Raw genomic sequence first — 26,997 nt, 5'->3', positions numbered from 1 at the left:
GCAAGCAATGCCAGAGTGTAGCCTGTAATTGGGGTTTCCTCTAACACCACCTTCATTTCTTCATGGATGCTTCTCTCTTGCTTCATTGTTTATGGGAGTTTCTACAGTCATAAGCTTGGCAGTTCATTCCGGCTGGATGCCATTTTACAATCACTGGGTTCAGTTTATAGGAGCACAGTTAGAATTTGATGTCATTAAAAACAGGAACACAAACAATTTGTGGCGAATATGAATGCGAATTGTTGAACACAGTGGATTTTGGTCTAATAAAAAAAAAATCTGGCTATACTGTGTACAAAAATCACAAACTAGCAAAATATTTCTTAACTATTAACATATTGCTTTATTACTACTGTGTCTTAAAAAACTTAAAAAAAGAAAAAGACTATAGATACTGTTGTTTGTATATAAATAACTGTAATGTTGTTTGTTTTATTGATATATTCAGACCATGGAAACAAATACACGTTTTAGAATTATTCTATATAACCTCTCAAGTGGTTTCTACTTTTTGTTGTACATATAGCAAGATTCTACACAACAGTTCAAATGATAAAACTGGCTGCAAACCAACTTACCACAATCAACATAGGTGGTATTTTCTAAAGGGGGGAAATGACATCCATAAAATATAAAGCAATTGGTGACAATCACTTTGGCAGGCAAGCTTAGGGACTCCCTGAAAGAACTTCTCCCTGTCCCCTTCTGCATACATTCCCATTACTCAAGTAAGCAGCCCTTTAGGACGAATACAACATTTTAAGAAAAAAAAGGATGGAGCAGGGAAGCATTGACTATACTCAGATTCATTGGAACAGCCAAAGGAAAGGTGAATGAGAACTGCTGCTGGTATGTTTGGGCACCTCTAGGTTCCTACACTTTATACTTGCTACCAGTGGTCTTTTTTATTGTCACGGTGTCACTTTAAAAAACTATTTCAGAATAAAGCATTGATTAGTCTTCATTACTAGAAGTTTACCAGTGGATTCCTTTTTTAAAGCAGACATGTAGTAAATGTTCTACACCAAATCTTATCTAATATAATCATAGATTAAAACATGTCAGAGATAGTAGCACATATTTAACAATACTTGATGCCGAATGTCAATGGAATGTATCTTACTAGCTAAACAAACTGCTTTAGGCATAAATGTGAACAACTACAATTGTGCAATGATAATGAAATCCACTTTAAAAATAGTTATGTCAGTTATGTAACTGTAGCTACTTTTCTACAAGCCCATTTATATATATATATATATATATATATATATATATATATATACACACATACACACACACAGTTACAGTGTAATAATATATAAAAAAAAATTACAGTGTAAATGTGAAAGATAATTACATATACAATATATGACACCTAAAAAAAAAAGGTAATGCATTTAAGCTTTTGGTTCTTTAAAAAAAGCTGGGAGGCCAAATAGATTATAATTATAGTAGATGATCAAAGCACTACGATTCACTGGCTGTCCTGTCTAGTTCCCAGAAGAATGAAACCTTCCCTCAAGGCTGGTATCACAGCACACTATCAAGATAAGAAAAGGAAGGCAGGAGTTTATAAACAACTGCTTTTGAGCATTCAGCTTCAAATGAAAAATGATATGTAGAATTTTAGTGTTGTATATATCCAGGAAAAAAGTCAGTCTGGGGCAAACGTGTGTTTTAGATAAATGTGTATGAATCAATTTATATTCCTTAAGCACATTCAAAACCTTTCAAATGGTTGTCTCCAATGATAAAAAATAAATAAAAATAATCAACAGATTTAGCATAATTAGAACAAAACAGACTAGTACAAAGAGGAAGAACTATGACTTCAAAAAATAACTTGTGTATATTCATAAATTGCATTAAAGTTACAAGCATGTGACATTTTTTTATGTACAATATGTGAAACAAGTTAAATCATTAAATGCATAATTGTTTAAACTACTTTAAAAAAGTATTTTTTTTATCTTGAATTCTGAAAAAAAAAACTTGTATATTTATTTATAGGAAATAATTTTTAAAGTTTAGATTGTAAGCCCTTTTAGGGAGGGTAATTTTCTCCTACTCTGTCATTGTTTGTATTTGCCAATGCCCTATTTAATGTTCAATGCTGCATAATATGTTGCTGCTTTATAAATACAGTTTATTAATAATAACAGTAATATTTGTTTATTCCCAAAAGATAAATTTACTGCCATTTTTTTGTCAAATTGTTCCTGTAGCTGTAAAATGCATTTTATTACTTCCTGTGACATCATCACTAGGCATGTAAAAATCTTGCAGAAGCAGTTGCTTGAAGGTCAGTTCCTATTGATAGATGCTTTCCTCCAAACTAGTCAGTGCTCAACCCAGAAATTTTTTTAAGCTGGGTGGGAAGAAATTTCAGGTGGGTGGCAGTCCCTGTATTGTGACCAAACTCTTTGGTAACCACCCAAAAACAGCCGGGTAGGTGCTGAAAAGTGCCGGGTGGTGCGCCCAGCTAAAAGTGCCTGGGGAGAACCCTGCTAGTAAACACCCTTTGTTATTATTAATATTATTAAAGAGGATTTATAAAACGCCAACATATTATGCAGCGCTGTACATTAACTAGGGGTTGCAAATGAAAGACGAATACAGCCAGTGACACAGGAGAATAGGACCCTGCCCCGAAGAGCTTATAATCTAGGAGGTGGGGGAAGTAACACACAATAGGAGGGGAAATATGTAGTGGTGGGAAGTAGTGACAGTTTTAAAAGACAGAAGAAGATAGGTGGGCAAGTTTGAAAAAATGGGTTTTGAGTGTTCTTTTAAATGAGCAGAAAGTAGGAGCAAGCCGAATAGGATGAGGAAAACCATTCCAGAGAGTTGGAAAAGTGTTGGAGCCGTGCGTGTGACAAGGTTATGAGTGAGGAAGTCAGTAGTAGGTAATTGGAGGGATCAAGAGAACAGCTAGAAAAGTACTTTTTTTTTTACCAGATCAGAGAGGTAAGTGGGGCAAGAACTGTGGACGGATATCACACACAGTATAGGGGTGACCTCTTGGAAGTTAAGTAAAAACAATTCTTAGACACATATTTTACAAGGGCCCTTTCCCTACAGTGTGCAGACAGGTTATTAGGGAGTCAAGGAAGCTGGACTGTTTGGAAATCAATGTATACATTTGGAGTTGGACAAAGAATAGGGGGTATAGGTGGAATTCTGTAATCTAGCAGGCAAGCCTAAAAATGCTGGTTGGGATTTCAGTACAGAAAAAGCCCTATGTTGTCACTCAAAACACGTTAAAAAACATTAGACTTCTGGCAGATCAACAGGTTTTTTTCTGTACTTGCAATATAGAGATGTACTGAATATGTTTTTATTCGGCAAAAAAATTTTTTTATTTGGACAAATGGAGAACAAATATTTGAATCTAATTGTTTTTATGTTGTGCAGAAGAGCCCTCTGTACAGGCTTCTTGAATACAAAATTATGTAAGGCAAGGTAAAATCCATTAAATTTGCGCTACATTTTTTTTTTGATTGATCTAAAGGAGATTGTACATTCATGGTCTTCTCCAAAGACATGGTCTTCTCGAGAGGCTGTAAGAGCCCTGTGAGAAGCAGCTAAAAGTGTACTTACTGTTTTTAAGCACAGCTGTAGAACATCCAATTTACGGTAAGAATAACCTTCCCTTGGAAGTCTGCCCTTGTATATGTAAATCCATATATCTGCAAATTTTATGCAACAAAACCTCTGATTTTGACCTGAAATTTGGATCTAGTTTAATTAGGTATTTTGTGACAACTAGCTAGATTATAAGCTGAGGAATGTTGGTATACTTAATGTGTATTTGTTTGTGTTTATAATGATTACTGTTACCAGTTTCAACTCTATCAACTAAAAACTAAATAAAATAATACGTTGAGAATACAATAAAGTTTGTTAAATGTGAAGAATTTTACACATTTTTTATCTATATTTTACCTGTACTACATGAATCTATTGAGCCAAAAAGTCGAAGAGCTCAACCATCTGGTCATTTTGATTGGCCTAACATCTGTGGCTTTTTTGTAAGGTTAAAAGAAATTTGAGATTTTGCTTAGATGGGTGTGAAATTTGCTGCTGACCACCATGAAGCAATCAATTTTCCATTTATCAAAGCCCAGATGCTAAGCTAGAACCTCTCATCTGTCTTTCAAAAATCTAGCAGCTTGCACCAGTTTGAAAATCAGTTGTTAACCCAACACTTAATAGCTTTCACCAGCAAACCTACCAAAGGGGACTAACAGAACAATGATCATAAATTATTCCTGTGTCACACAATATTGTGTGTGTTCTAACAAAAAAGTAACACATGGTGATATTCCTTACAAGGCACTGTTTTTTGAGCAATTAGGAAAAAGACAACAAAATAAATACACTACAGAAATATTACTTAAGTGAAACCTCATTCAAACCATAATTATTTCTTAATTTTAAATACAGTGGGAAATGGTTAGATCATCTAAGTAGTTTTTACAGCTCCCCATTGACAACACCACAACACAGGAATTGAAATGTAGTTGCCTGGTTGACATGCTGACACTGTGTAAAATATTTTGAGTCTGATCCACAAGTAAACAGATATGGAGGTTTTACTTCTTATTGACTTGGAATTGAAAATTGACTGAATTCAATATTTTCCAACTCAGTGACTCTAAATGTATTGGATCCAGGGTTAGTCACCTAATACACTAATAAGAAAGTAAGAAATATCGTCCCCATATTTTCTTTTTGACAGATTGCCTTTAGGAAGCATGCACAATTGTAAACAGGGTACATTTTGTTTTAATGGGACACCGACATGGGAGATTCATTTAAGCTGCCCGTACCTGCTAGTTCATTGGCCGTCAATTTGATACTTTGACTTCAATGCTGACTGAGTTGCAGGTATGAAACGACAATTCAGATCAGTAGTTCCAACACACATATACAGCATAGTTGTTCTGGCATTTTGACTAAAACATACTAAGGACAGGTACATCTGGTAGATATCAAGCATTTTCAAAAGCAGGCCCAAATGGCAGCTCCCATATTCCTTATGAAAAAGTGAATATAGGTGTCTTTTTTTCGAGATTCAAAAAGCTGATATCAAAAACAATAGTTTTCACTCAAAGTTCCCCTTTATGATTATTTACTGTTAAATGCAAAAATGTACTCTGTAGCACTGTATTATTGTATTTTAAAATTGGATTGAAAGTTATTTTAAATCTATAGCAGTTATTTTGTTTTTAGCTACCTGGAAGAATAGTTGAAATAAAAAAAAAAGGGTGGAATGAGTTAAGGCATTTCCGACGAATAAAATGTATTACCTTCCTTACATGTATATTTGAATCAAGAAGTTTTACCGAGCGTCAACCTGTCAATTATATTTTCCTAAATACATGTAACTTTATAATTTTGGGCCATGGAGTCCTAAAGATTTTCGAAATCTGCATTTTTATATGGCCAATTGCTCTATTGTAAGTGAAAATCTCACAAGATAAAAAAAAATATTCAAAAAAAAAAAACTCTTTTACCTATTAACCCGAGACCACCATCACATTTCAATCAACAGCATTTAACAAACTAGAAGAATTTCATGTCTGTTAAAAGCACAGTCAAGCATACAAAGGGGTACACAGTTTAATCTGTTTTTACTGCAGGTTCAACATTCATTTGCGCTGTTATTAATAGAAGGAAAAGCAATTGGGTGGCCAAGGAGGGGTCATTATTTCACATGTGGATGTGTTGTATTTCACAGCTCTTAGACCACTCAACTGAAAAGAGACGCCTCTGAAAACATTAATTATTTACAAAATCTACATGAAGGTGCAGAAGATATTTATTAAATCAAGGCTTAGGTTTACATCTCACCTTTTTGTGTGCAACCACACATGACTAATTGACTTCACTTACATGTCAACCTTGATAACTCAGTAACCTTTACAGATCCACGTATACCCAACTTAAACTTTATTCACAGTTTCTTATGGAATCTGTAGTAAACCTAGAGGTACAGAACTAATATATGTGGAGAAAAAAAAAACTTGATTTATTTATTCTTTGGTGTAGTAATATGTTAATTTGGCGAAATAAGACTTTTTTGTGTAACATTGTGGTTAAATAAACGGGTATGCTCGTAGTTTTAATAATATAAAATTTTGAAACGGATAAAATGATATGCAAATAGTTAAACATTTGTTACAACGTAAAAATCTATATTACAACTTGCGCGCTTCAGAAAAAAAATATTAAAAATACAGAAGCATTAATTGGGAATCTGATGACCCCTCAAAACATTACATTCAAAACCAATGCTTTTTGAATTCTGAAAACTCTATAGATGCAGTCCTTAATGATGAAAGACTTCTTCTCCACAACAAGTAATGCAATCTCACTCACCAAATGGATGCACTTAAAGCAGACCTAACGCCAAAATGTTTACTTAAATTAATAGGGCGCAGAGCCTCTGGGTTCAGGCTGCTCCTTCTGCACATGCCCAATCTTGGGTAACTCACTAAAAACTCAGATTCAACATGGTAAAGTATTTTAAAAAATCTTTCTTAAAATGTTTAGTTTTTCCATATCTAGTGTTACTGTCAGGAAGGACATGTTCAGGCACTTCCTCTTACAAAGGAAAAACATCTGCCTCCATATTGTGTTCTCATGCTATTCCCACTGTGCAGATTGCCAGTTTTTATATTTGTCAATTAGGATATTGTCAATGGTATATAAAATGGTATTGAAAATTCATAATTTAACATTCGTTCTACAAAACATAAGTTAGATTGTAAGCACTATTCACTTCCGAAAATACATAAGAACCTCACAATTCCCTTAGGCTGACCCATCATATCAGGTATTGGAGCTACCGTGTTTCCCCGATGATAAGGCAGGGCCATCAAATAAGACAGCCCCCCCTTTTTAGGTAAAAATGAAAAATAAGCCCCCCCCCGCAAATAAGCCACCCACCGATTACTTACCAGAATCGCGTGGTGCGGTGGGTGACTCCGTGTGTGTTCCTCCGTGTGGTTCCTCCGTGCGTCCTCTTCATGAAGAGGAAGTGACAGGACTGAAGTGACTTCGCCCACGCAAACATGTGACTCCGCCCACGCAAACACAGGCAGCTTCCCTCATCCCTCCCTAACGGAGACTGCAGGAGTTTGTTCAGTTCAGACAGGTTTTTTTTTTGCTGTGAGCAATACCACTCTATATACGGTAAGCTTTAGAATGGGACATTAAATGGTACAGTATATTATTGATTACAGTAGAAGGGGACAGTGAATGGATCAGATTAATCAGAAGGGGACAATGATTGGCACAATTTGAGGCCTAGTAGTTTATACACCTTCCTGTTACCCTCCCCTCCCTGTCATTCGTGACATAAGGCTCTTTTATTTTGTATAGTACACATTCTATAAATTAGGAGGAAAATAGGTATTTAAAAAAAAACAATTTTCAAGAGATCATATTTCACCCTTTCGTTCCCTTGGTTACGTCATCACACCAAGCAAGTCTTTTAGGATTATATACATTATCATTCTAATATCCTTATCTTGACTCATTACAATTACATTATAAGGAAATATTGTATATCAACACAGTTTAGATAACATCAACATACCCACTGATCATGTTTTGCCACAATATATATTAAAGTTATTTTTATTATTATATCATGGCCCCACTTTTTTTTAGAGTTTACTATGTTTTATATTTGCTTGCTACACTGTAATTTGTTCTATTACGATATACTCAGTACGTGTCTTGAAAGCATAGTGTATATATTATATTTATTTCAGATTTTTCTTGCCACGCTGTAATTTTGTGTATTATGATATTACGAGCACAAATCTCCAAACCCCCCGATGAAGCTGTTGTGCAAAACGTGTTGGAAAATTAGACAATATTGATCTCTATGAGATGAGATATATATATATATATATATATATATATAGAGAGAGAGAGAGAGAGAGAGAGAGATATCACTAAGAAAGAAAGGTTATACAATTGATAATCTTTTAACATGTAAAAGAATACCCACAGTGGACATAAAGTATAAATTATAGTTGGAAAATCCCCTTGGAGTAGAAAATGAAAGCAAAAGAAACTCTACCCATGCCTCACTATTAGTAAAACGTATTTTTGCTATGGGGTGGCCCTTCAAATCAGATATTAGCACAGCAGAATGCGTTTTAACAGAAATCAAAAGCCAGAGCAATCTTTTCATTTCAGCCAGTTCTTTGGGTCTCAAACATTATTTATCATTTAAGTATTTTCCACGCCTCCAAAATCTTTTCTCTTGGCTCCACAATAGAAAACTCTCCTAAGTATGTCAAGCACTATTACTAATGCTGTAAAGCAAGGACACCATGATGCTTATCATTTGTGTGATTTACTCCTTCACTGGAACATATCACAAATATGTGACTGTTCCCTGTGTGCCTCACACCGCCTATATCGAGTGAGCTTCAGATCACAGCTTTTTGCTGCACTATGCTTTGCCAACATCATAAATGCTACCATTAAAATATTTATTTTAATTCTGACCTCAGAGTCACAGCTAATAAACAAGAAAGGCAACAGGAAAATTGAAAAACAAACTCGATGCAGCTGTTATGAGTGGATGTTTCACAATTGTGCTTTAAAACAGAATTTTATAACCATCGCTATCTCATAAAAAATAAACACAACACACTATGAAGATCCTTTTCTTTCTTTGAGCTTATATGGACAGTTCTAAAAAAGTCATATTCAGTAATATGGTGCACACCTGTAATATCATTCCTGAACCAGTATGAGAACATCTTTTGGGCATAAAACTTTTAAGGATTTTCTACTTTTCAAAAGAATGCACTATTTTGCTGGAAATACTAAACCAACTTCTGGGACAGCATCCTGGGACTGAATCAAATCCTGGACATACTATGAATTGCCTACATCCAATGTCAAAACAGGCAAGCTCACCTATTTCTGATTTCTAACTGCCAAACTCAATGTCAGTCACGTCAGGACACATTTCCATCTAAAATCCATCTAAAATCAAATACATGCTTAAACCAACACAGTATAAGTGACATTACTCGTTTTAGAATAAAGTTTCACTCCTTTGGTCACTTGTGAATGGTTTCCCATACTATGTTTTTAAGTACATAACAATGCAATGTGATTAAAGAGGGAACATTCATAAATCAGTTAATGTTTTCTTCAATATCTCTTTATTAAAGAAATTGTTGATATTTATCTTCTAAAAGTAAATTTGCACAATAATAAAAATGTAACAGTTTATCACACTGTGAAATCTGTTATGATCTTTTAAAAGAATGTTTTTGACTACAGTCAAAGATAACTAAACACACATTCAGTAATACTTTAACAATCATGCCTTTTTTCAGGATATGTAATTTAGGTGGCTACCTTTACCCTAGGACATAGAGTATTACTTGTTTAAAACACACCTGAGCCCAAACTATATAGTTATATAACTATATTGTTAAAACTATATTATAACTGCTGATTTGAACATGCATTGCATGATCAAATCATGCAAGGAAAATCCTATCTTCCCCCCCCCCCCCCCCCAATTTCCTTGTGCGTGGTGAGGTATACTTTGCAAAGTGAATTCTACCACATTTACCAAGCTAAGCAAAATATTCCTTGCAAGGGGATAATTCATTTTTCTAAGTGAACAGTATAAACTCTGTAAATCAACCCCGTAAGTGAACTAGGGTAAGCATACAACAAATGATATTAAAATTCCTAATCTGCACACTTGTTTCTGTTTTACTCATGTTGAGCAATTTTTCATCATCATTGATTCCATAAAACTAAGGCAGCATGAGAATTCAGTGAGAGATGAGGAATTCAACTGCTATCACTTACAGGTCAAGGTATCTATGAAAGATTATTGCACAACAATGTAAACGATACTGACACCTGCCATGGTTGTCCAAGGCACCTAGCTTGACAGGAAGGCTCAGGATGGAAGGGGAGATCAGGTTTATGAACAGTCATCAATTAGCTTAATGGATGCCCAATACACTTGTTTAGTAAAGCCCAGAGATAACACTTAACTATGCAGACAAACCACAGCTGCATTGTTGACCATTTCCAGTGGGGTATAATGTGATGAGAAATGCAAATTTTTGTCTGAGACTCGATTTTAAACAGATCTTTTTTCACTTCCTGTTGTGTCTGAGGCAGGAATGGAGAAGAAGTAAAGGTAAATCTTCCTAATACAATATAGACAGAAAATTAACAGGTTAAAAGCAAACAGTTGTTTTTAAACATTCCCTATACTATACAATTTTTACAATACATAACTTTTACAAAAAAAGACTTTCGATACATTTAATGACTAAGATGAGAAATGTTGTGGTAAATCTGTAGTATTGTAGATCATTTTTGTTTATTGGATGTAAAATATATTTTAACACCTATACCAATATTTCTATTTTACCCTTCTCTTCTCCCTTGTTTTTTTTTACTCAAGTTTTTATTTTATATTCATTCCCTGTACAACACCGTCATGAATATAAGAAGACTTATACAAAAAGTGAAACAAAATATGTAGATTTAAGTTTTCCTAATTTAATTTTCTTCTGAGCATAAAAACGAACCTCTTAAAACTCCTAAAACTTCCTGCAAAATACAGAATTTTCCCTCTGTATATTGCACAACAGATCCTGGAACACAACCTATCATTTACACTGAAGCACTCAAAATGAAAGTTTATTGGTAGTGATAGTCTGCTAAAGTGCTTCTTTTTTTCTTTCTTTCAAATCATTTTAGCTTGCAACCTCCCATACCTTTCCATTCTTGGTATAGGCATAAAACTTCAGGGGTCAGAAAGCTTTAAATATAATATATCAGAGGGGCCGCTATTACCAACAATAGCTCTCATTAGAGTAATGCACTAATTTACAGGCTTGGGCAAGTCCATAAAAACAGCAGAGAGCTGCATTACTAGGCTGTAACCTAAGAATACTATATAAAGGTCTGCCTGAATAAGTTCCCCTGATCTTTTGACATTTACAAGGTGGTCCTATGCCGGCACTCACAATGTCTGTGTTTTTATGTCTGACCTGTGGAGGTGAGCCTTCTGAATTAGTTATCATTGTGGTCTATAATACTTTTATATACCTTATATGCACTTTGAAGTTATCATACCACCACAGTGTTAAAAAGCATGCAGACAATTGGCGCTCATTGGTAATTTTAGGGCGCTGAGACATAGCAAGGGCCTTGGGACTCTTGAGAACTCCTTTTCAACCACCCCTTTCCACTGATTTTAAATGTACTGGAGTAGTTCACCCAAGCTTTGCCTACAATAGTATACAAAACTATATTCACATGGAGGGGATACCTATATCATATATTATTTGATAAAAGAAAAACATCAAAATGATATGGCTTTATTCAATGACAAATTTCAGTCCAAATGTATACCTTGACTATTAATCATCTCATCAGTGCAAAGTACAAAGTCACAGCTTAAATGTCCCAATATCCAATCTTAAGATACAAGCAGATCAAAATATACAACAGACATTCAGTTGCCATAATGGGTTCAAAGATTTTAGTGGCTATAGGTTTTTATTTATGCCCACTGCTCTTCAGCGTTCTGGCACATCTATTTCCCTCTAACCTAGGCATAGTAGGGTGTTGTCATTCTCCAAGTCAGGGACCTCCATCTTCAGCACTGAGATATAGGGTATTTTAAAATCCTTTATTAAACCACATACAATTTTGTAGGCATGATCCCACAGTCCTTGTAAGTATGAATACTATAAGGGTGGACAATGTTTACATCTTTGGGCCAAAAATCTCTAGTTAGGATGGCCATGCCAGTATGTTAACTCTCCATAGACTAAACTGCTTTTTTTTTTTTTTTTAGTTTAAATTTTTTTAAAAAGTCATTCTTAAAGTAGACAGAAAGTTGAATTATATTTAAAAAAAATGCCCCCTAAGGCCCTCTCAATTCATTTAAAGTTAAAATGAATTATCTTCAGACACAGAAATCGTTGCATGCTGCTGGACAAGTCAGTGATTTAGTTACTAAAGAAACATAAAATATAAAGAGGCAGCCTCTTTATAGCTGGCTTACAGTTAGGTCCATAAATATTTAGACAAAGACAACTTTTTTCTAATTTTGGTTTTGTACATTACAAAAATTAATTTTAAATGAAACAAGTCAGATAGTTAAACTGCAGACTTTCAGCTTTAATTCCGTGAGTTGAACAAAAAGATTGCATAAAAATGTGAGGAATTAAAGACTTTTTTTTTTTTTACACAATCACTTCATTTCAGGGGCCCAAAAGTAATTGGACAATTGGTCAAAAGCTATTTCATGGGCTGGTTTGGCAATTCCTTTGTTATGTCATTATCAATTAAGCAGAAAAAAGGCCTGGAGTTGGTTTGGGGGGGGGGGGGTGCTTGTATGTGGAAGATTTTGCTGTGAACAGACAACATGCGGTCAAAGGAGCTCTCCATGCAGGTGAAACAAGCCATCCTTAAGCTGCAAAAACAGAAAAAACCTATCCGACAAATTGCTACAATATTAGGAGTGGCAAAATCTACAGTTTGGTACATCAAAGAAAGAAAGAAAGAAACAAAGCACTGGTGAACTCAACAACGCCAAAAGACTTGGATGTTCACAGAAGACAACAGTGGTGGATGATCGCAGAATCATTTTTTAATGCTGAAGAGAAACCCCTTCACAACAACCAACCAAGTGAACAACACTCTCCAGGAAGTAGGCGTATCGATATCCAAGTCTAACATAAAGAGAAGACTGCATGAAAGTAAATACAGAGGGTGCACTGCAAGGTGCAACCAACTCATAAGCCTCAAGAATAGAAAGGCTAGATTGGACTTCAAAAACATCTAAAAAAGCCAGCACAGGTCTGGAAAAACATTCTTTGGACAGATAAAACCAAGCTCAACCTTTACCAGAATGATGGCAAGAAAAAAGTATAGAGAAGGCGTGGAACAGCTCATGATGCAAAGCATACCCCACGATCTGTAAAACATGGCGGAGGCAGTGTGATGGCTTGGGCGGGCATGGCTGCCAGTGGCACTAGGACACTAGTGTTTATCCATGATGTGACACAGGACAGAAGCAGCCGAATAAATTCTGAGGTGTTCAGAGACATACTGTCTCAAATCCATCTAAATGCAGTCACATTGATTGGGAGGCGTTTTATAATACAGATGGACAATGACCCAAAACATACAGACAAAGCAATCCAGGAGTTTATTAAAGCAAAGAAGTGGAATATTCTTGAATGGCCAAGTCAGTCACCTCATCTGAACCAAATTGAGCATGCATTTCACTTGTTGAAGACTAAACTTCGGACAGAAAGGCCCACAAACAGCAACTGAAAGCCGCTGCAGTAAAGGCCTGCCAGGGCATTAACCCCCCTAGCGGTATTCCCGAGTGTGACTCGGGGTGGAAAAAATTGCAAAAAGCGGTAATCCCGAGTCACACTCGGGTACCTTTGAGGGTCCCTCTTACCTTATCCCCGCGCTCCAGCGGCGATCTCACAATCCCGCTGTGATGGCGGGGCGCTTCTCCGTCGGGGGGCGTGGCCAGGCGGGAAATTTAAAAGCAGATTACGGAGTAATCTGCTTTTAAATACCGCCCGGGTCCCCACCTAAGGTGTTTCTAATGTGGCTAATTTTTTTTTTAGATTGGTAGATTTTTCGCGTTTTTTCATAATCAATTAGGTCGTTTTTATCTGACGTAGATAGCATTTACAGTGGGCTTTTTCTAAACTAGAACATGGCACAATAATCCAATTATCACAATTCTGAGTATGATCTGAACATGGGACAACAAACCAGCCCAAAATACCATGAGGGTTATTTGCTCAGTTGATCTGTATGTAATATCTTCCATGTCCAAGGACAGACCTGGTGTGCAGTAGTCTTAATACCCTTAGGTATCACAGGAATCATTGATTTAGAAATGCCTCTAAGTCTCAAAATAAGAGCTTTAACATTCATTTAATTAAAGTCAGTAAACCGATGCTTTGGATAAAAGATCCCAATGGTCTGGAAGAGACCGTAGAGCACCTGCCAGAGGAGTTGTACCCCAGTGTACAACATCCTCTTGGGCCAGTCCGGATCAATGAGAATAACTGAAATAGGTCCACGTTAAATCATCTCAGATGCTGCAATACCTCTGGGGCCAGGGCCTATTTCCCACCTATTCTGAGTTCTGCAATCTGAGAAAGTCCACCTGCCATTTGTCTACATTATGTACATGGTAGACAGGACTTTAACATAAAGTTATATGCAGGAAAGTATATAGTCTACCACTCTTGCTGCCACTGTTTATTGTTTCTCTTTTATGATTAATTTCCTGAGAAAGAAACACTCCTGCTTGGAATGTAAAAAAAAAAACATCTTTACAAGCATTAATATGCCTAAAAACTGCATAGGTGTTTGTGAATACCTACATAAACATTTGCACATGTCTGCTAAAAGCAAACATTTTAGATTATTGGAGGGATGGGAAAAGTAAACTAAACTTCACTGACAACAGGCCTAATTCACTATTTTCTTTTATAATTTATCATAAAATCATTATTTTCTGTAAATAACACTGTAAATGTTAGGACTTAGTATATAAAGCTTGAAGTAGGTATAACAGAATGGCTTTTAGATTTTAAAAAATTATGTATTACAGACATCTGTAATTTTTAAAGCAACAATACCATATATTAATCCCATGCACACTATTTTCAAAAGTCAATTTGTGTGCGCTCCGCTGATCATTCTATTGCATTTCTTTTTTTATAACATTCTTTATTTAGGGGTTTAGAGGGGATACAAAAATAATACAAACAGAAATCAAGAAATAGCATACAGAAGTAGGGGGAATACAACAACCCCATTACTCAACTTGTGCAACACCATGGAACCATTGAAAAAGCATACAATTACATAAACCAAAAATAAACCTTAAATAACATCGTAAACAATCAATGGGACCTTTAGCGTGACTCTGGAAAAGGAAAAAGGTATTATATTCTATAAGTTAGACAATAAAATAGGCAGGCACAACAGATCGACAACTGGGAGGGCAGGGAATAGGGGCGTAGGTAAAAAGACAAGGGAGTTGAAAGGGAAATGCACTCCAGGGGAAGATACATTATTCAAAGAGATCATAATTGAAATACTGTAGTTGAGAGATAGCTGGTTGCAGATACTATCAATTCATTGCTGCACTATCTGAGTCCATGTTTTTACTATATGCCCTAGAGTCTTGGAAATGTAACCAATAATACCAGGTAGTGTGAAACCTGTCTTCAGTACCATGGATACTGGTGTAAGTCCTCCATAAGCCTAACCTTATTGATTAGCTGAAACCACAGGGCTAGAGTGGTTGGCTCCAGGCAGAGGCAAACATGAGCTAGTCACTCTCACCAGATATTTGATAAGCAGTACCTTTCAGTGATTCTTATTTTGATGGAGATAGAAGAACACCGGGTCCTTGGTGACAGGGTGATCCTTGAATTTGTGTACAATTTGCCTAACCTTTTCTCAAATGAGGGGGTGGCATGGTGCAGGACCATGGAACATTTAGTAGAGTCCCTCCATCTCTGCCACACCTCCACAAGGTGTCAGGGAGAGCAGGGAAGATTCTATGTAAGTGTACTGGTGTTAAGTACCACCTAGACATACCTCTGATCTACAACTAATCTATGACTCAGTTCAATAATCCTAGCCCTAGGATTCTAGGGTAAAGGTGATGTTCATTTCCTTTTCCCATGCTTACAAAAATGGTGGGGAAAAATCACCTAGTGGTGAATTAAGAATAGAATAAATCTCTGAGAGTGCATGTGGTGTCACTCCCTCCTCTACACAGAGACACTCAAAGGGTGAGAGTGGCCATGTAAAACATTCCCCTGGTGGTAGGGTCTTCAAAAAGTGTCCTCCAGAATGCCAAATGAAAAGGGAGATTGGAAAGAGTAAGTTCCTCAACTGTACTCCATTCACCTTGAGTAAGAAAATCTTTTGCTCTTCAGAGACCCAGGGAATGCAAATTCTTGAGGCCTGGATCCAGGCCTGGGGTAAAAGTCAGGTGGCCAATAATTAGAAAAAAAGGGGACAGAAAATAAGAAATCCTAGGTTTACAAAAGTTCTTTGTACAGATCTTACACATGGATGTGATCGTGGGGTCTTGCCATAGCTAGGGCCTTTCAATGTTTTGCACCCAAGACAGCACATTAAGCGGAATGGCACAAAAAGTTTGCTCAAGAGGGACCCATTGCTTACATCTGCCATGACGGCACCAATCTACCACTCTAGTTAGATGGGCTGCCACATGGTAGAAAAATAAGTTTGAAATCTCCACTAGCTGTCTCAGCTATAAACAGTCTATGGTTAAGGGCTGCTTGGATCTCCAAATAAAAGATCTTGAAAGAGGGCAGGACATATACCGAGAGGGTTTGTAATAAAAACAATGATGTGGGAGAACATACATTTCTGATGGTGACAACAGAAGACTGTGCCAGGGCAATTTGTTTTGAAAAACCAATATCTATCAGAAACGATCTAACTGGGTGGCAATATAGGTGCACAGCTTGATGAGAGAAAATCTATTTGTACAAATAACAGGAAGTTTCTGAACAGGGACCTTCAAGACAGGATCAGTGGGTATTATGGTAATCAAAGCTCGGAATAAAAAAAAATATATATATATTTTTGGTTTTGGAAATAACATTAACATGTTAAAGTATCTATGAGATTTTAGTGATTGGGTTCTTGTATCCCTTAATATGCTAACATTGTATTACAGGTTTTTGACTCATGTATTTTCTGGAACAGCTAATATCTACTGAATCTGTTAGGAAAAATCCATACATGAAAGTTATGAGACCGAAACTAAAGCAACAAAATGTCTGATGCTTGGAATAAATGAGGTTTCCTTTTACTGACACTTGGGTAAAATGCTGCAGATCTCATAGGACTACATTCTAGATCTTAATAAACCACACAATGGCAATCAGTGCTGGGTGTCTGCCTTCCATGACGCCAGGGCACTGCTGGGTCGCTGAAAAAGGGATAATGAACCATAAAAAAAGCATGGCTAAACATTTCAGCGTAAAGATTCTGAAGTACTTTAAGCTGTGACTTTACCTTAGCAAGTAACACAGGGCAATTCAATGAAGTGCATAATATAGACATACTTGAGATGCAGCTGATGGTTTAAATTAAACTTTAACTGGTATTTTGTAAACTGAAGACAACAAACTATTTAACTAATGCTGCCCCCTGGAGATTAACTTCTAATATTGCCTTAAAACCTACACTAAAACAATGTTTGAATTTGTGCTTTTTAGTGGACATGCAGTTTTAGTATGGTTAAGATCTCCCAGCAATTTTACAAACAAAACAAAAAGTGGCATAAAATATAGCAAATAAAGTATTGAAAACATCAATACACAGACTTATAAATGAGCAGTGCAAAGTGCTACTGCGATAGTCAGTTTAGACAATAAAATATTACATATATATATATATATATATATATACACATAAAATATTGGTGTATCAGGTTTCAGCATTTTCTATGACTGTTTGTAATGTTTACACTAATGCCCCGTTTGCACTGCTTTTCTGGAAAACAATACATTTGAAACAGCACAGAAAATGCAAGATGAGATCTGTGCCAATATAGGCACTAAATGCCCTAAAGGTAAATATAATACCAGCATCACTTAGAAAGACATAGATGCACGCAGAGTGCAGTATGTAAAAGGTGCCTTCAAAACCTGTAAATGTGAACAGTCCAGAATCTAGCTCACTTTTTGAGGTTGAAGTATGTGATGCCTATATATTTGTACTAGCAGCAGCAAATAAAATATGTAAGGGCTCTCTGGAGGAAAGGCTATTACTTAATACTGAAGGAAACAGAGAAAAAAAAGATGTTTCACAAGTTTGAGGTTTTTAAAAGCTTTCATTTCATTGAAGCTCACTAATGTATGGCTTACTCTAATTAATACTGCTGCTTATTCATTAAGAGCTGTAGTTAGCTGTTAACTGTAGAGTCTGCTCACTGACCACAAGACTGTTAATCACACAGAATGCTCAGTACAAAATCCAATGATAAATGAGGAAGAGGCTTTCACTCAGACATGGTCAATTAACGGAATGAAGCTCACCCACTTAAAAACTTTTGCATCTGATAAGTAAATGAATTCCTCCCTGTGGTTTTCTGAGTTTACAAAGTGTCTAGGTGCTGGTGACCCATGACTTTAAAGTGACTGGGAAAAGATTCACCTTAACAGCATTATCAATGAAGCATCCAGCAACTATGGCAACACCTAAAACATGCTGCCACGCTACAACCAACTTAACTTTATTCTACACTACTGAGAGGCAAGCCTTTGATATTTTAGGGATTCATATACCATGCTATGAGTATTTACATCTGTTAACATTTGTTTTAGGCTGTGTGTGGTCTTTTTTTTTGTAAACTGACAATAAATTATTTACAGGGAAAAGTGCAACTTTTAGCTTTTACCAGCTCTTGCTCTTAGCAAAGTAAATGTTTGAATTTTATTTAAAGCAGCAGCCCTTAATCAGTCGTTCACTAGCCACATATGACTTGGTTTTCTTCTATGTTGTTCTCAGCAGCCTTCCAACAGGTACTCAGCTATGGTGTGACCTTTCCGATCACCTGGTATAATTCTCAAAAGCATAGAGCTAAATAAAAAAGGTTGCTTATTATAAACAGGTTTTACACTAATTACATTGTTAATAACTTTTGCAAATGTTTGGATTTTTTGGGGCTGCTCATTGACACCTGTACAGAAAATTTTGTATAGGTATTAGTTAAAAACTCACTTACAGAAGTTTTCATTCAAAATTACTCTGGAGATTATTCAGTATTCCTTGAGATGTGGATGGTTATTCTCTCATTTATTGATGCAGGGCCAACACCACTAGGCACAGACAGAACGGCAGCAATATAGTTTTTAACTGTTTGTAGGTGGTGCATTTTGATCCCAAGCCTAAAAGCTGTATGTTTCCCGCTGATCACGAATGTAAGGGGCATTTTTTCCTCTAATGAATTGGTTTTAGCAGAAGTCCTTGAAACCTGCACATGTGCAGCTCCGTGTACAGTAAAAGTTATATTGTGAACAAGCAAAGTAGGTTTATTTTATTCCTGAACAGACATAGCATGTCCCTTATGCAAAAAAAAAAAAAACCCTGCCTGCTCACATTTTAAAATTACGTCTAGTTCTTTAAGGCAATTAAAAAAAAAAACAAATAATTCTCTTGACCAGGCTACCTAGAAAAAACAGACTACCACTTAACACTGCTAAGGCAAATGCAGACTTTTACAGAAGGGACATATAAAGAACACAGGGCAATAAAGAACACAGACAGTAAAGACACAAGTGAAATAGATGGAAGGGTCAAGATGAAATCAAACATGGAAATAAGAGACAAAGAAAGCCAGTACACAGAATATTATCACACACAATACAAAAAAATATTGTGTAGAGTTTGGGTGGGGCATTGAAGTAAAGTTTGGGGATACATAAAAAAAACTTAAAACACAACAAGATACAATAAGAAAATACTTGTAAACTCTTACCACTGGGATTAAAGGCCATGCAACAAATTGGCTTTTCATGTGCAGGAAAATGAGCAACAATGCCCTCACCATCAGAATCTTCACTGACAACAACCTGAAATAATGACAAAATTATTAGATTAATGACTAATTGAATCGTGTTCATATCATTCTCAACTGTATGTGATTTCCATGGACACTACACTGGGTTTTTGATAACAATGGGGAAGACATTTTTTGTTGAGTTAGATCTTACACTCGTTTTTTACTAATTTTTGGGTGGTGAATACGGAAATGACCCCAGTTTTTTGCTATCACAACCAGTTTTTACGATACAGTGTACACCCTCCATTTTTGTCAAAAAACATACATGTTTAACATACAATTAAAACATAATGAAATAATAACTTGAATGTACTGTTTATTTAAACTTCTTTTGTTCAAAGGATTTTTTTGTTACTCTATTTACAGTAAAACATTTAAAAACTATTCAGGTAAACAGTTAAGGTAAAAATTTACGCTTATAGCTTTTCCTTGAGTGTTCAGTGTTAGAACAATCCCGCCGGATGCTCCAACAATAGTCAGCCATCATATGTACATACGTATATCTACCCTGATACCATCCTTTCATAACCTTCAAATCTTGGTGGAATTGTTCACCTTGCTCATCACTGATTGCACCAAGGTTTTCCGGAAAGTTAGAAAGATGGCTAAGCAGAAAATGCTCCGTGATGCTCATTTTGCAACCGAGAATTTTGTAGCTCTCCAAGAGTTTCTGGATAATTTCTGTGTAAATATTGGCTCGTGTGTTTCCAAGAAAGTCCGTGACAATGGCTTTGAATGATAACCAAGCATTCTTTTCGACTTCCGACATGTCCTGATGTAATGTTCATCTTTCATGAGCTGCTGAATCTGTGGGTCATCATTTTTTCCAAATGACAGGCTAGGAAATGCCAAAATAAGGTACTTGAAACATTTTCTTTCAGTTGGCAAAGCTTTAATGAACTGCTTAATCAGACCCAGTTTCATGTGCAGAGGCAGGAATATTCTTTCTATCAACAAGTGGCTCATGTAGAATGTTTGGATCACCTGGTTTTAGGGCAGATCTTGGAGGCCAATTCCTTTCCATCCAATGTCTCTCACAAGCTCTGCTGTCCCACATGCACAGATAACAGGGATACTTGGTGTACCCGCGTTGCTGACCAAGAAGGAACCATACCATTTTAAGGTCAACACAGATGACCCAATTGTGTTGGTGATATTGCAACAACTTAATGACTCGCTTTATGTCTGCATATTCTTCACAAAGAGAAACTAAATGGCCAATTGGGACTGACCAAAATATATTGCCATTGTGAAGGAGGACAGACTTTAAGCTTCGCTTTGAGCTATCGATATATTCGCCATTCAGTTGAGGTATAGATTGGAATTCCCAACATTAAACCAGGTATGTTATGGCAATTCACAAAGCCACTGTCAGTTCTAAAGTACTGCAGAAATGCAATTTCTCTGGTTTGAAAGTACAATACCTTCGTGTTTTGTTTTGTTTCAAGTAAGTTGTTTCCATGCAGTCTTGATGCTAGGAGTTCTGAAGCCTTCTTCGATAGTCCCAAATCACGTGCCAAATCACTCAACTCACGCTGATCAAATCCCTTATGAACCTTACGAGTCCTCTTCAATTTCAAACTCTTCATCATTATTGTCATCTAGTTCATCACTATAATCATGTTCTTCAAGAGAGAGTAGTGTAATGAAAACGGGCACTGGGATTTTATCAGAATGAGCCACTGGGCGTATAGCCGATGGTAGACTAGGATACTCTATGTTACATTTATTTTTCTTGTTATATCCTGAAGTTTTCACTATACAAAAGTAACAGTCAATGAAATGATCTCCTGGCTCTCGCCAAACCATAGGTATACCAAATGGCATCTTATCATGTGTTCTCTTTGTCCACATCCGTAAACCCTCCATACACTTTTTGCACACCATATGAGGGGCCCAAGACTTATCTTGATCACCAAGTTTAACTTTGAAATATGCCAAATAGGCTTGCTCTACAGATATGCTGATGTTCGCCCTTTGACTGGGATTGGTGAAACTGGCACAGATATAACAAAATTAATCAGGCACTTACGACGAGAAACAGCAGAGCCAGACATGATCTGAAAGAAAGAAAATACGTGTGTAAGTGGAAAAATAAATTTTGCTTATTCACTATGTAGAGCAGCGCACAACCTCTGACCACACTGTCTTGCATGTAAATGAACAGCCTATAAAAATCCATGCTACAGTAGTCGCATTAACATAGGCGGTATAGAAAAAACCTGATGTGATAGAAGAAAACTAACTGCACTTTCAGAATCAGCATACCTATTTTAAGGTAAATAAGCTTAAAAATTTAAGTCAACAAAAATTTGTTTAAAATTGTTCCCCAGTGTAATTATACCTGGAAATATCTCTGAAGCCGTAATAATTGTATTCCCGAATGTTTATTTAAATGCGATCTGTGTTCTTCACAATTTCTAATTAATTTCTAATTGAAAAATTAATAATAATAACAAAGACAATTGTGTTTTAAACAAGGAACTCGACATTTTACATTGTAATTTACATATATTAAACAGTAAACGTCACAAATTACACAGCTTAAAAAATAAAATGTAGCATCATGGCATTTTCAAGAGAAGTAAATGGCAATAACAGAGGTGTTTAAGCAATCCAAATAAACATTTATTTTTTCAGCTATAAATCATCATCATCATAAATATCATCCTAATCTAACAGTTTCTTGTCGTGCTCAGTGATTCTTAAAGAATTGCATCAAATCCTAGCTAACAATTGCACACAAAAAATATCTACTGCTGAAATACATTAAATACCCAGTAAGGGTGAAGAAGATTTACTTGAAAAATACAATTTACATTAACTGGACACATGTATAAAGCTGCTGTCTAAAGGTCTAATAGGTCCCAGAGCCCAGGTTTTATGAGAACCAACTAAGGTAACATCAGAGGGCTTTTAGACACATAAGTGCAAAAGATGATTCCTAGTCCAGCGGTAGCACATTGCGCTTAGTGGAAAAAATTTAGACCTCATGACCTTTGACAGGCAGCTTAGTCACTTCTAATAGGGAGCAAGGGAAAAGATATGCTGTTAGTAAATGTGCTGCAAATCAGGAACAAGGGATGAGGTCAGAGTTAACATCCTGGAGTGAGTGGGAGGATTTAGACCAGCCAGGGTGAGGGGAGAACAAATAGCTGCCTCGGGATGCCTGAACAATATGTTTTTAATGGCATGTACCATTTACAAACATTATTGCTCAAAAGAAGTCTATAAATACAGAGCACTCAGCACACTGTGCTTAAAATAATAAAACCTGTCTTTTTATCACAGCACACATGGGGGGCAGCAGCAGCTTCCACTGTGGCCTCACCTTTGTTCTTGTTTGGTGATGTTATCGAGCGTAGGCCTGGATTATTTCTTTCATAGTCTCACCAAAAAGGAAAATAAACGAGTAGCAGTTCACTGAACATTTAAGTTTATGGGCATCTCAATCTTTATAAAGCAATTCACGAATTGTGAATACCATATACACGGTGACAATTGCTAACTACTTCTAACCAACATACATTCAGTTCTACAGTCAGAAAAACACAATTATCAACTTCTTTTCTGCAGTGGCACAAACCCTACAAAAGGTAATGTACAACTTACTCTCCAGAAATATGGATAAAGAACATATATTCTCTTAGAGAACAGAACTGGTCTAAATGGAAAAGCAGGTTTTTTTTTCAGTGGCTATACATTTGTGCCTCTAACATTGCTGGTCAGTGGCAAGCATCTCATCCAATGATGTTACTTAAATTGACCTGAAAGGCCCAAACTGCTCATTGCTGAAGAAACTCCTATTAACCCCTGGTTGAGAAACATTAAATTATACATAGGATTTATGAAAAACATTGGATCTAACAAAAATGGTCAGTTAAACATTGATTAGGACTACCTGGTCTTTGCCAACCAAGCAATGTCACTACATCCTCTACATGCCCCACCCATAAACTCCATAAGTAATGCAAAAAGGTTGAGAGTACTCCCTTATAACCAACAGCCAATGGGAGTAACTAGAAGACAGCTCTGAGGGACCCTGCCAGTTACTAAAACTTACACAACAGGTTGCTTCTATTGGCACTGGTTGTTAGCAGTGCACCCCAGAGCTCCTGTCAATATGGCATATCCTATTTGGACATTTCTTGACCCGGCAAAGGTACAAAAAGGCCTTCACACAGTATTTATGTGGTCTGATTGGTGTCAGGTCTGACCAATGTCTTTTGCTAAACAAATCGACCACTCCTACTCAAAGGTCCCTACAACAGAAAGATTATATTTTGTAGTCTAAGATAAAAAGGTGGAGGCTCCTTTAAAAAACAGAGGAAGTCTGGAAAACACATGGTACAGCTCAAAATATGTTTCATCAGATTGTTCCTAATGTACCAGTTCTTTCCTCCAGGGTTTACAAAGATCATTGTTTATTGTTCATATAATACAATTATAGGTGGCACTAAATAAATGTGGGGGGAAAACATGGAAGAGCTCACACTTTTCGAATACACCCATTTGCACTATTGATAAACTTAACAAAAGGTTAAATATTGAAAAATAACTCCAAAATAGAGAAAAAATTAAAACAGAAAGTGAGTATAAAAGGGATGGGATAAAAATGCACAACCATGCAATGTATGCAATACATCTAGAAATGTGGGAAACTGTATCACTAAAAAACAAGTATGACACAGCAAATAAAGAGAAAAACGCAACATTGTTCTGCATGTATATACAAAAGCGAAAATAATTGGTAGAAAGAAACCCATACATTTGTTATGAATATAGAACTGCCCATTTATTTCATTGTATTCATAACAAGTACAATGATAACTGAGAGTGGTAGTGGATCAAAATGAGGTAAAGAAAACCCTTTCAGTGAAAATAAGATTGGATATCAGGTGATGTTTTGTAATAATCCCATATATCTCAGGACATCTCATAATTTGATCCCACATAATTTGAGTCTCCGTTTCAATATCATTAACTTCACACACCCATTCCAACTATGAAGTATAGAGGTTGTACCCCAATGTCTTGCAACTTGTACATTAAACTGACATAGCAGTACTTCCTAATATGACATTTATGGAATTGTATAGTTTTATTATATGTGAGTCATTTATTATATTATTATATTATTATTTATTATTATTGCGTATAAAGTTATTGTCAAAACCTGTGACATTTCAGAAGATCTCTAGACTTCACAAATACTAACAAAAACCTTAAAAAATAAATAGATAGTACTCTGTATAAAAATGAACATATATTTATCTATAAAAAAGTGAAAAACATCCAATTTTTATTATAAATTTTTAATGTTATTTCTTTCAGAGAACATATGCCTTTTTTTTTTTTTTTATTTATCAAAACTAGTGCTATGGTATTTTGTATTTGGAACGTCAATCCTACAACAAAATGAAGGCAGTCTTTTACACAAAAAGTGTCCTTCACCAGAATCACAATGAAGAAAAACAAAGGCAGGCCCTGAGATCTCCTGGTTTCTAAAAGTTGAAGGACGATTTATAATAAATAGCTAAAATGTATCAGACATTGAAGTGTCAGTAAAATACTTGTCAGAAAATCTGCTTTATTACCTTTCTAATACCTTAAAAACATTTATCTGTTCACAGCCTACCTACTGATGTTCCTGTGATGCCAAAGATGCTTCAACTGTTTCAAAGATTTATTTTCATTTAGAATGTAAAAAGGGATGATTTTTAGAGAATAGGTGGGCTGGTGGATAAAATAATTAGATATGATGACATAAGGGTCACACTTAAATAAATCTTTAAGAAAGAACAAGTACTGCAAGCCATAAAATAGAAAGAACATATGTGTCCATTTACCATCAATGCACTCCAGGTAATTAACAGATGTAAATAAATACCAAAAGACATTACTACCCACATAACGACCTGCTGTTAACTGAAAATGATGTTTAAATTATATTATACATAAATTATAATATAATACATAAATATAAATAATAATTTAAAACAATAATGAAATAATAGACAACAAAATAACCTAAAAAAAAAATTAAAAATGTACTTTTATTTTTATTTCATGTAGTGTGGTGTTTTTGTACTGTAAAACCCATTTAAAAGCAGATTACATTGTACTCTGCTTTTAAATTTCCCTCCCTGACACACCCCCATACATCACCAATCACATCACCCGGAAGATGACTCATCCTCCGTAGTGATGTGAGGGGGGGATTTCCCTGCGTCCCTCACACAGACAAGAGACACAGGCACACGCTGGACGCTGGAAGCTGCTCGTATCTCCGGAGAGATGCACAGCACAATGCAGGATTTCTGCATTGTGCTATACATCTCACTGCAGATGCCAGCAAGTGGAGCTGCGGACACTGGGTAAGTATTTCCTTTCAGTTGTAATCCGATTGTCATACAATGTATGACAATCGGATTGCAATATAACATTTGTTTACATTTAACCACCTGGTGAGAAAAACTCGGGGTTAACGAAAATTGCCAAAGTTTTTACCCCGAGCATGCTCGGGCTTAACGGCCAGGTGGTTAAGGCATAGGGGACACTAATCCATATTTGGTGGGAAGGCCCCCGTTTTTAAAATCTGGGAACAGATCCTACAGATTTATACTGCTCTTACAGTTATCTCTGTAACAAATACCCACTCCATAGCATTGCTACCTGGTTCCATTAGGTCTCTTGAAGATGGTGACAGTGGCCCAACTTGTTATACCCCGGCACTGCCACTCCACCTCCACATTGACCCTTCAGGAGCAAGTGAAGAAGCTGGAGCATATCTGGTGGCAGTGGACGATGGCCAGACCAATATTTTGTCATGTGCTTTGCTTGGACAATATTTCAAACTACACCTCAGTTTAACACTTTACTTTCACAGTTTACTTTCTTAAGGTATTCCTGGTAACAATGTTTTTTTTAGTTTTACAGATCTGGGTTCTGGCATAGCAGATGTTTCCCTCCCCCACATTTTTTCGTTCTCTTTCTGTGCCTATTATGTGTACTTGTTTACCTGTGCTACTCTCTTCCTTTTTGTCCTCTTTTCTTGTTTATCTAATAGCCGTTTGAGGTACTTTACCAACATTTCTCAGGGAACTCCTTGTACAGGAATGATCTAATGCTTTTTATGCTTATCTAGAGCTGCCCCGACTCTCTGGAATGGTGTTCCTCGTCCTATTCGGCTTGCTCCCACTTTCTGCTCATTTAAAAGAGCGCTCAAAACCCATTTTTTCAAACTTGCCTACCCGTCTTCTTCTGTTTTTTGAAACCACCACTACATACTACTATTGTGTGTGAAATTCCCC

At 36.2% G+C, this 26,997-nt stretch overlaps 1 protein-coding gene across 1 annotated transcript in view; it reads right to left on the bottom strand.

The window, feature by feature from the left end:
- The window catches only part of BCAS3 (BCAS3 microtubule associated cell migration factor), a 532,737-nt gene that overhangs the window by 396,051 nt on the left and 109,689 nt on the right, over nucleotides 1-26,997 (bottom strand). Inside the window, exon 13 of the mRNA XM_072407233.1 lies at nucleotides 19,601-19,694. Coding sequence (XP_072263334.1) covers nucleotides 19,601-19,694 — 94 coding nt within the window. The remainder of the gene's footprint in view (nucleotides 1-19,600; nucleotides 19,695-26,997) is intronic.

The sequence above is a fragment of the Pyxicephalus adspersus genome, chromosome 1 (genome assembly GCF_032062135.1).
Source record: "Pyxicephalus adspersus chromosome 1, UCB_Pads_2.0, whole genome shotgun sequence".
In the NCBI taxonomy this organism is placed as follows: Eukaryota; Metazoa; Chordata; class Amphibia; order Anura; family Pyxicephalidae; genus Pyxicephalus; species Pyxicephalus adspersus.
The sequence above is the reverse complement of the archived record's forward strand: the minus strand, read 5'-3'. Positions and strand labels throughout refer to the sequence as shown.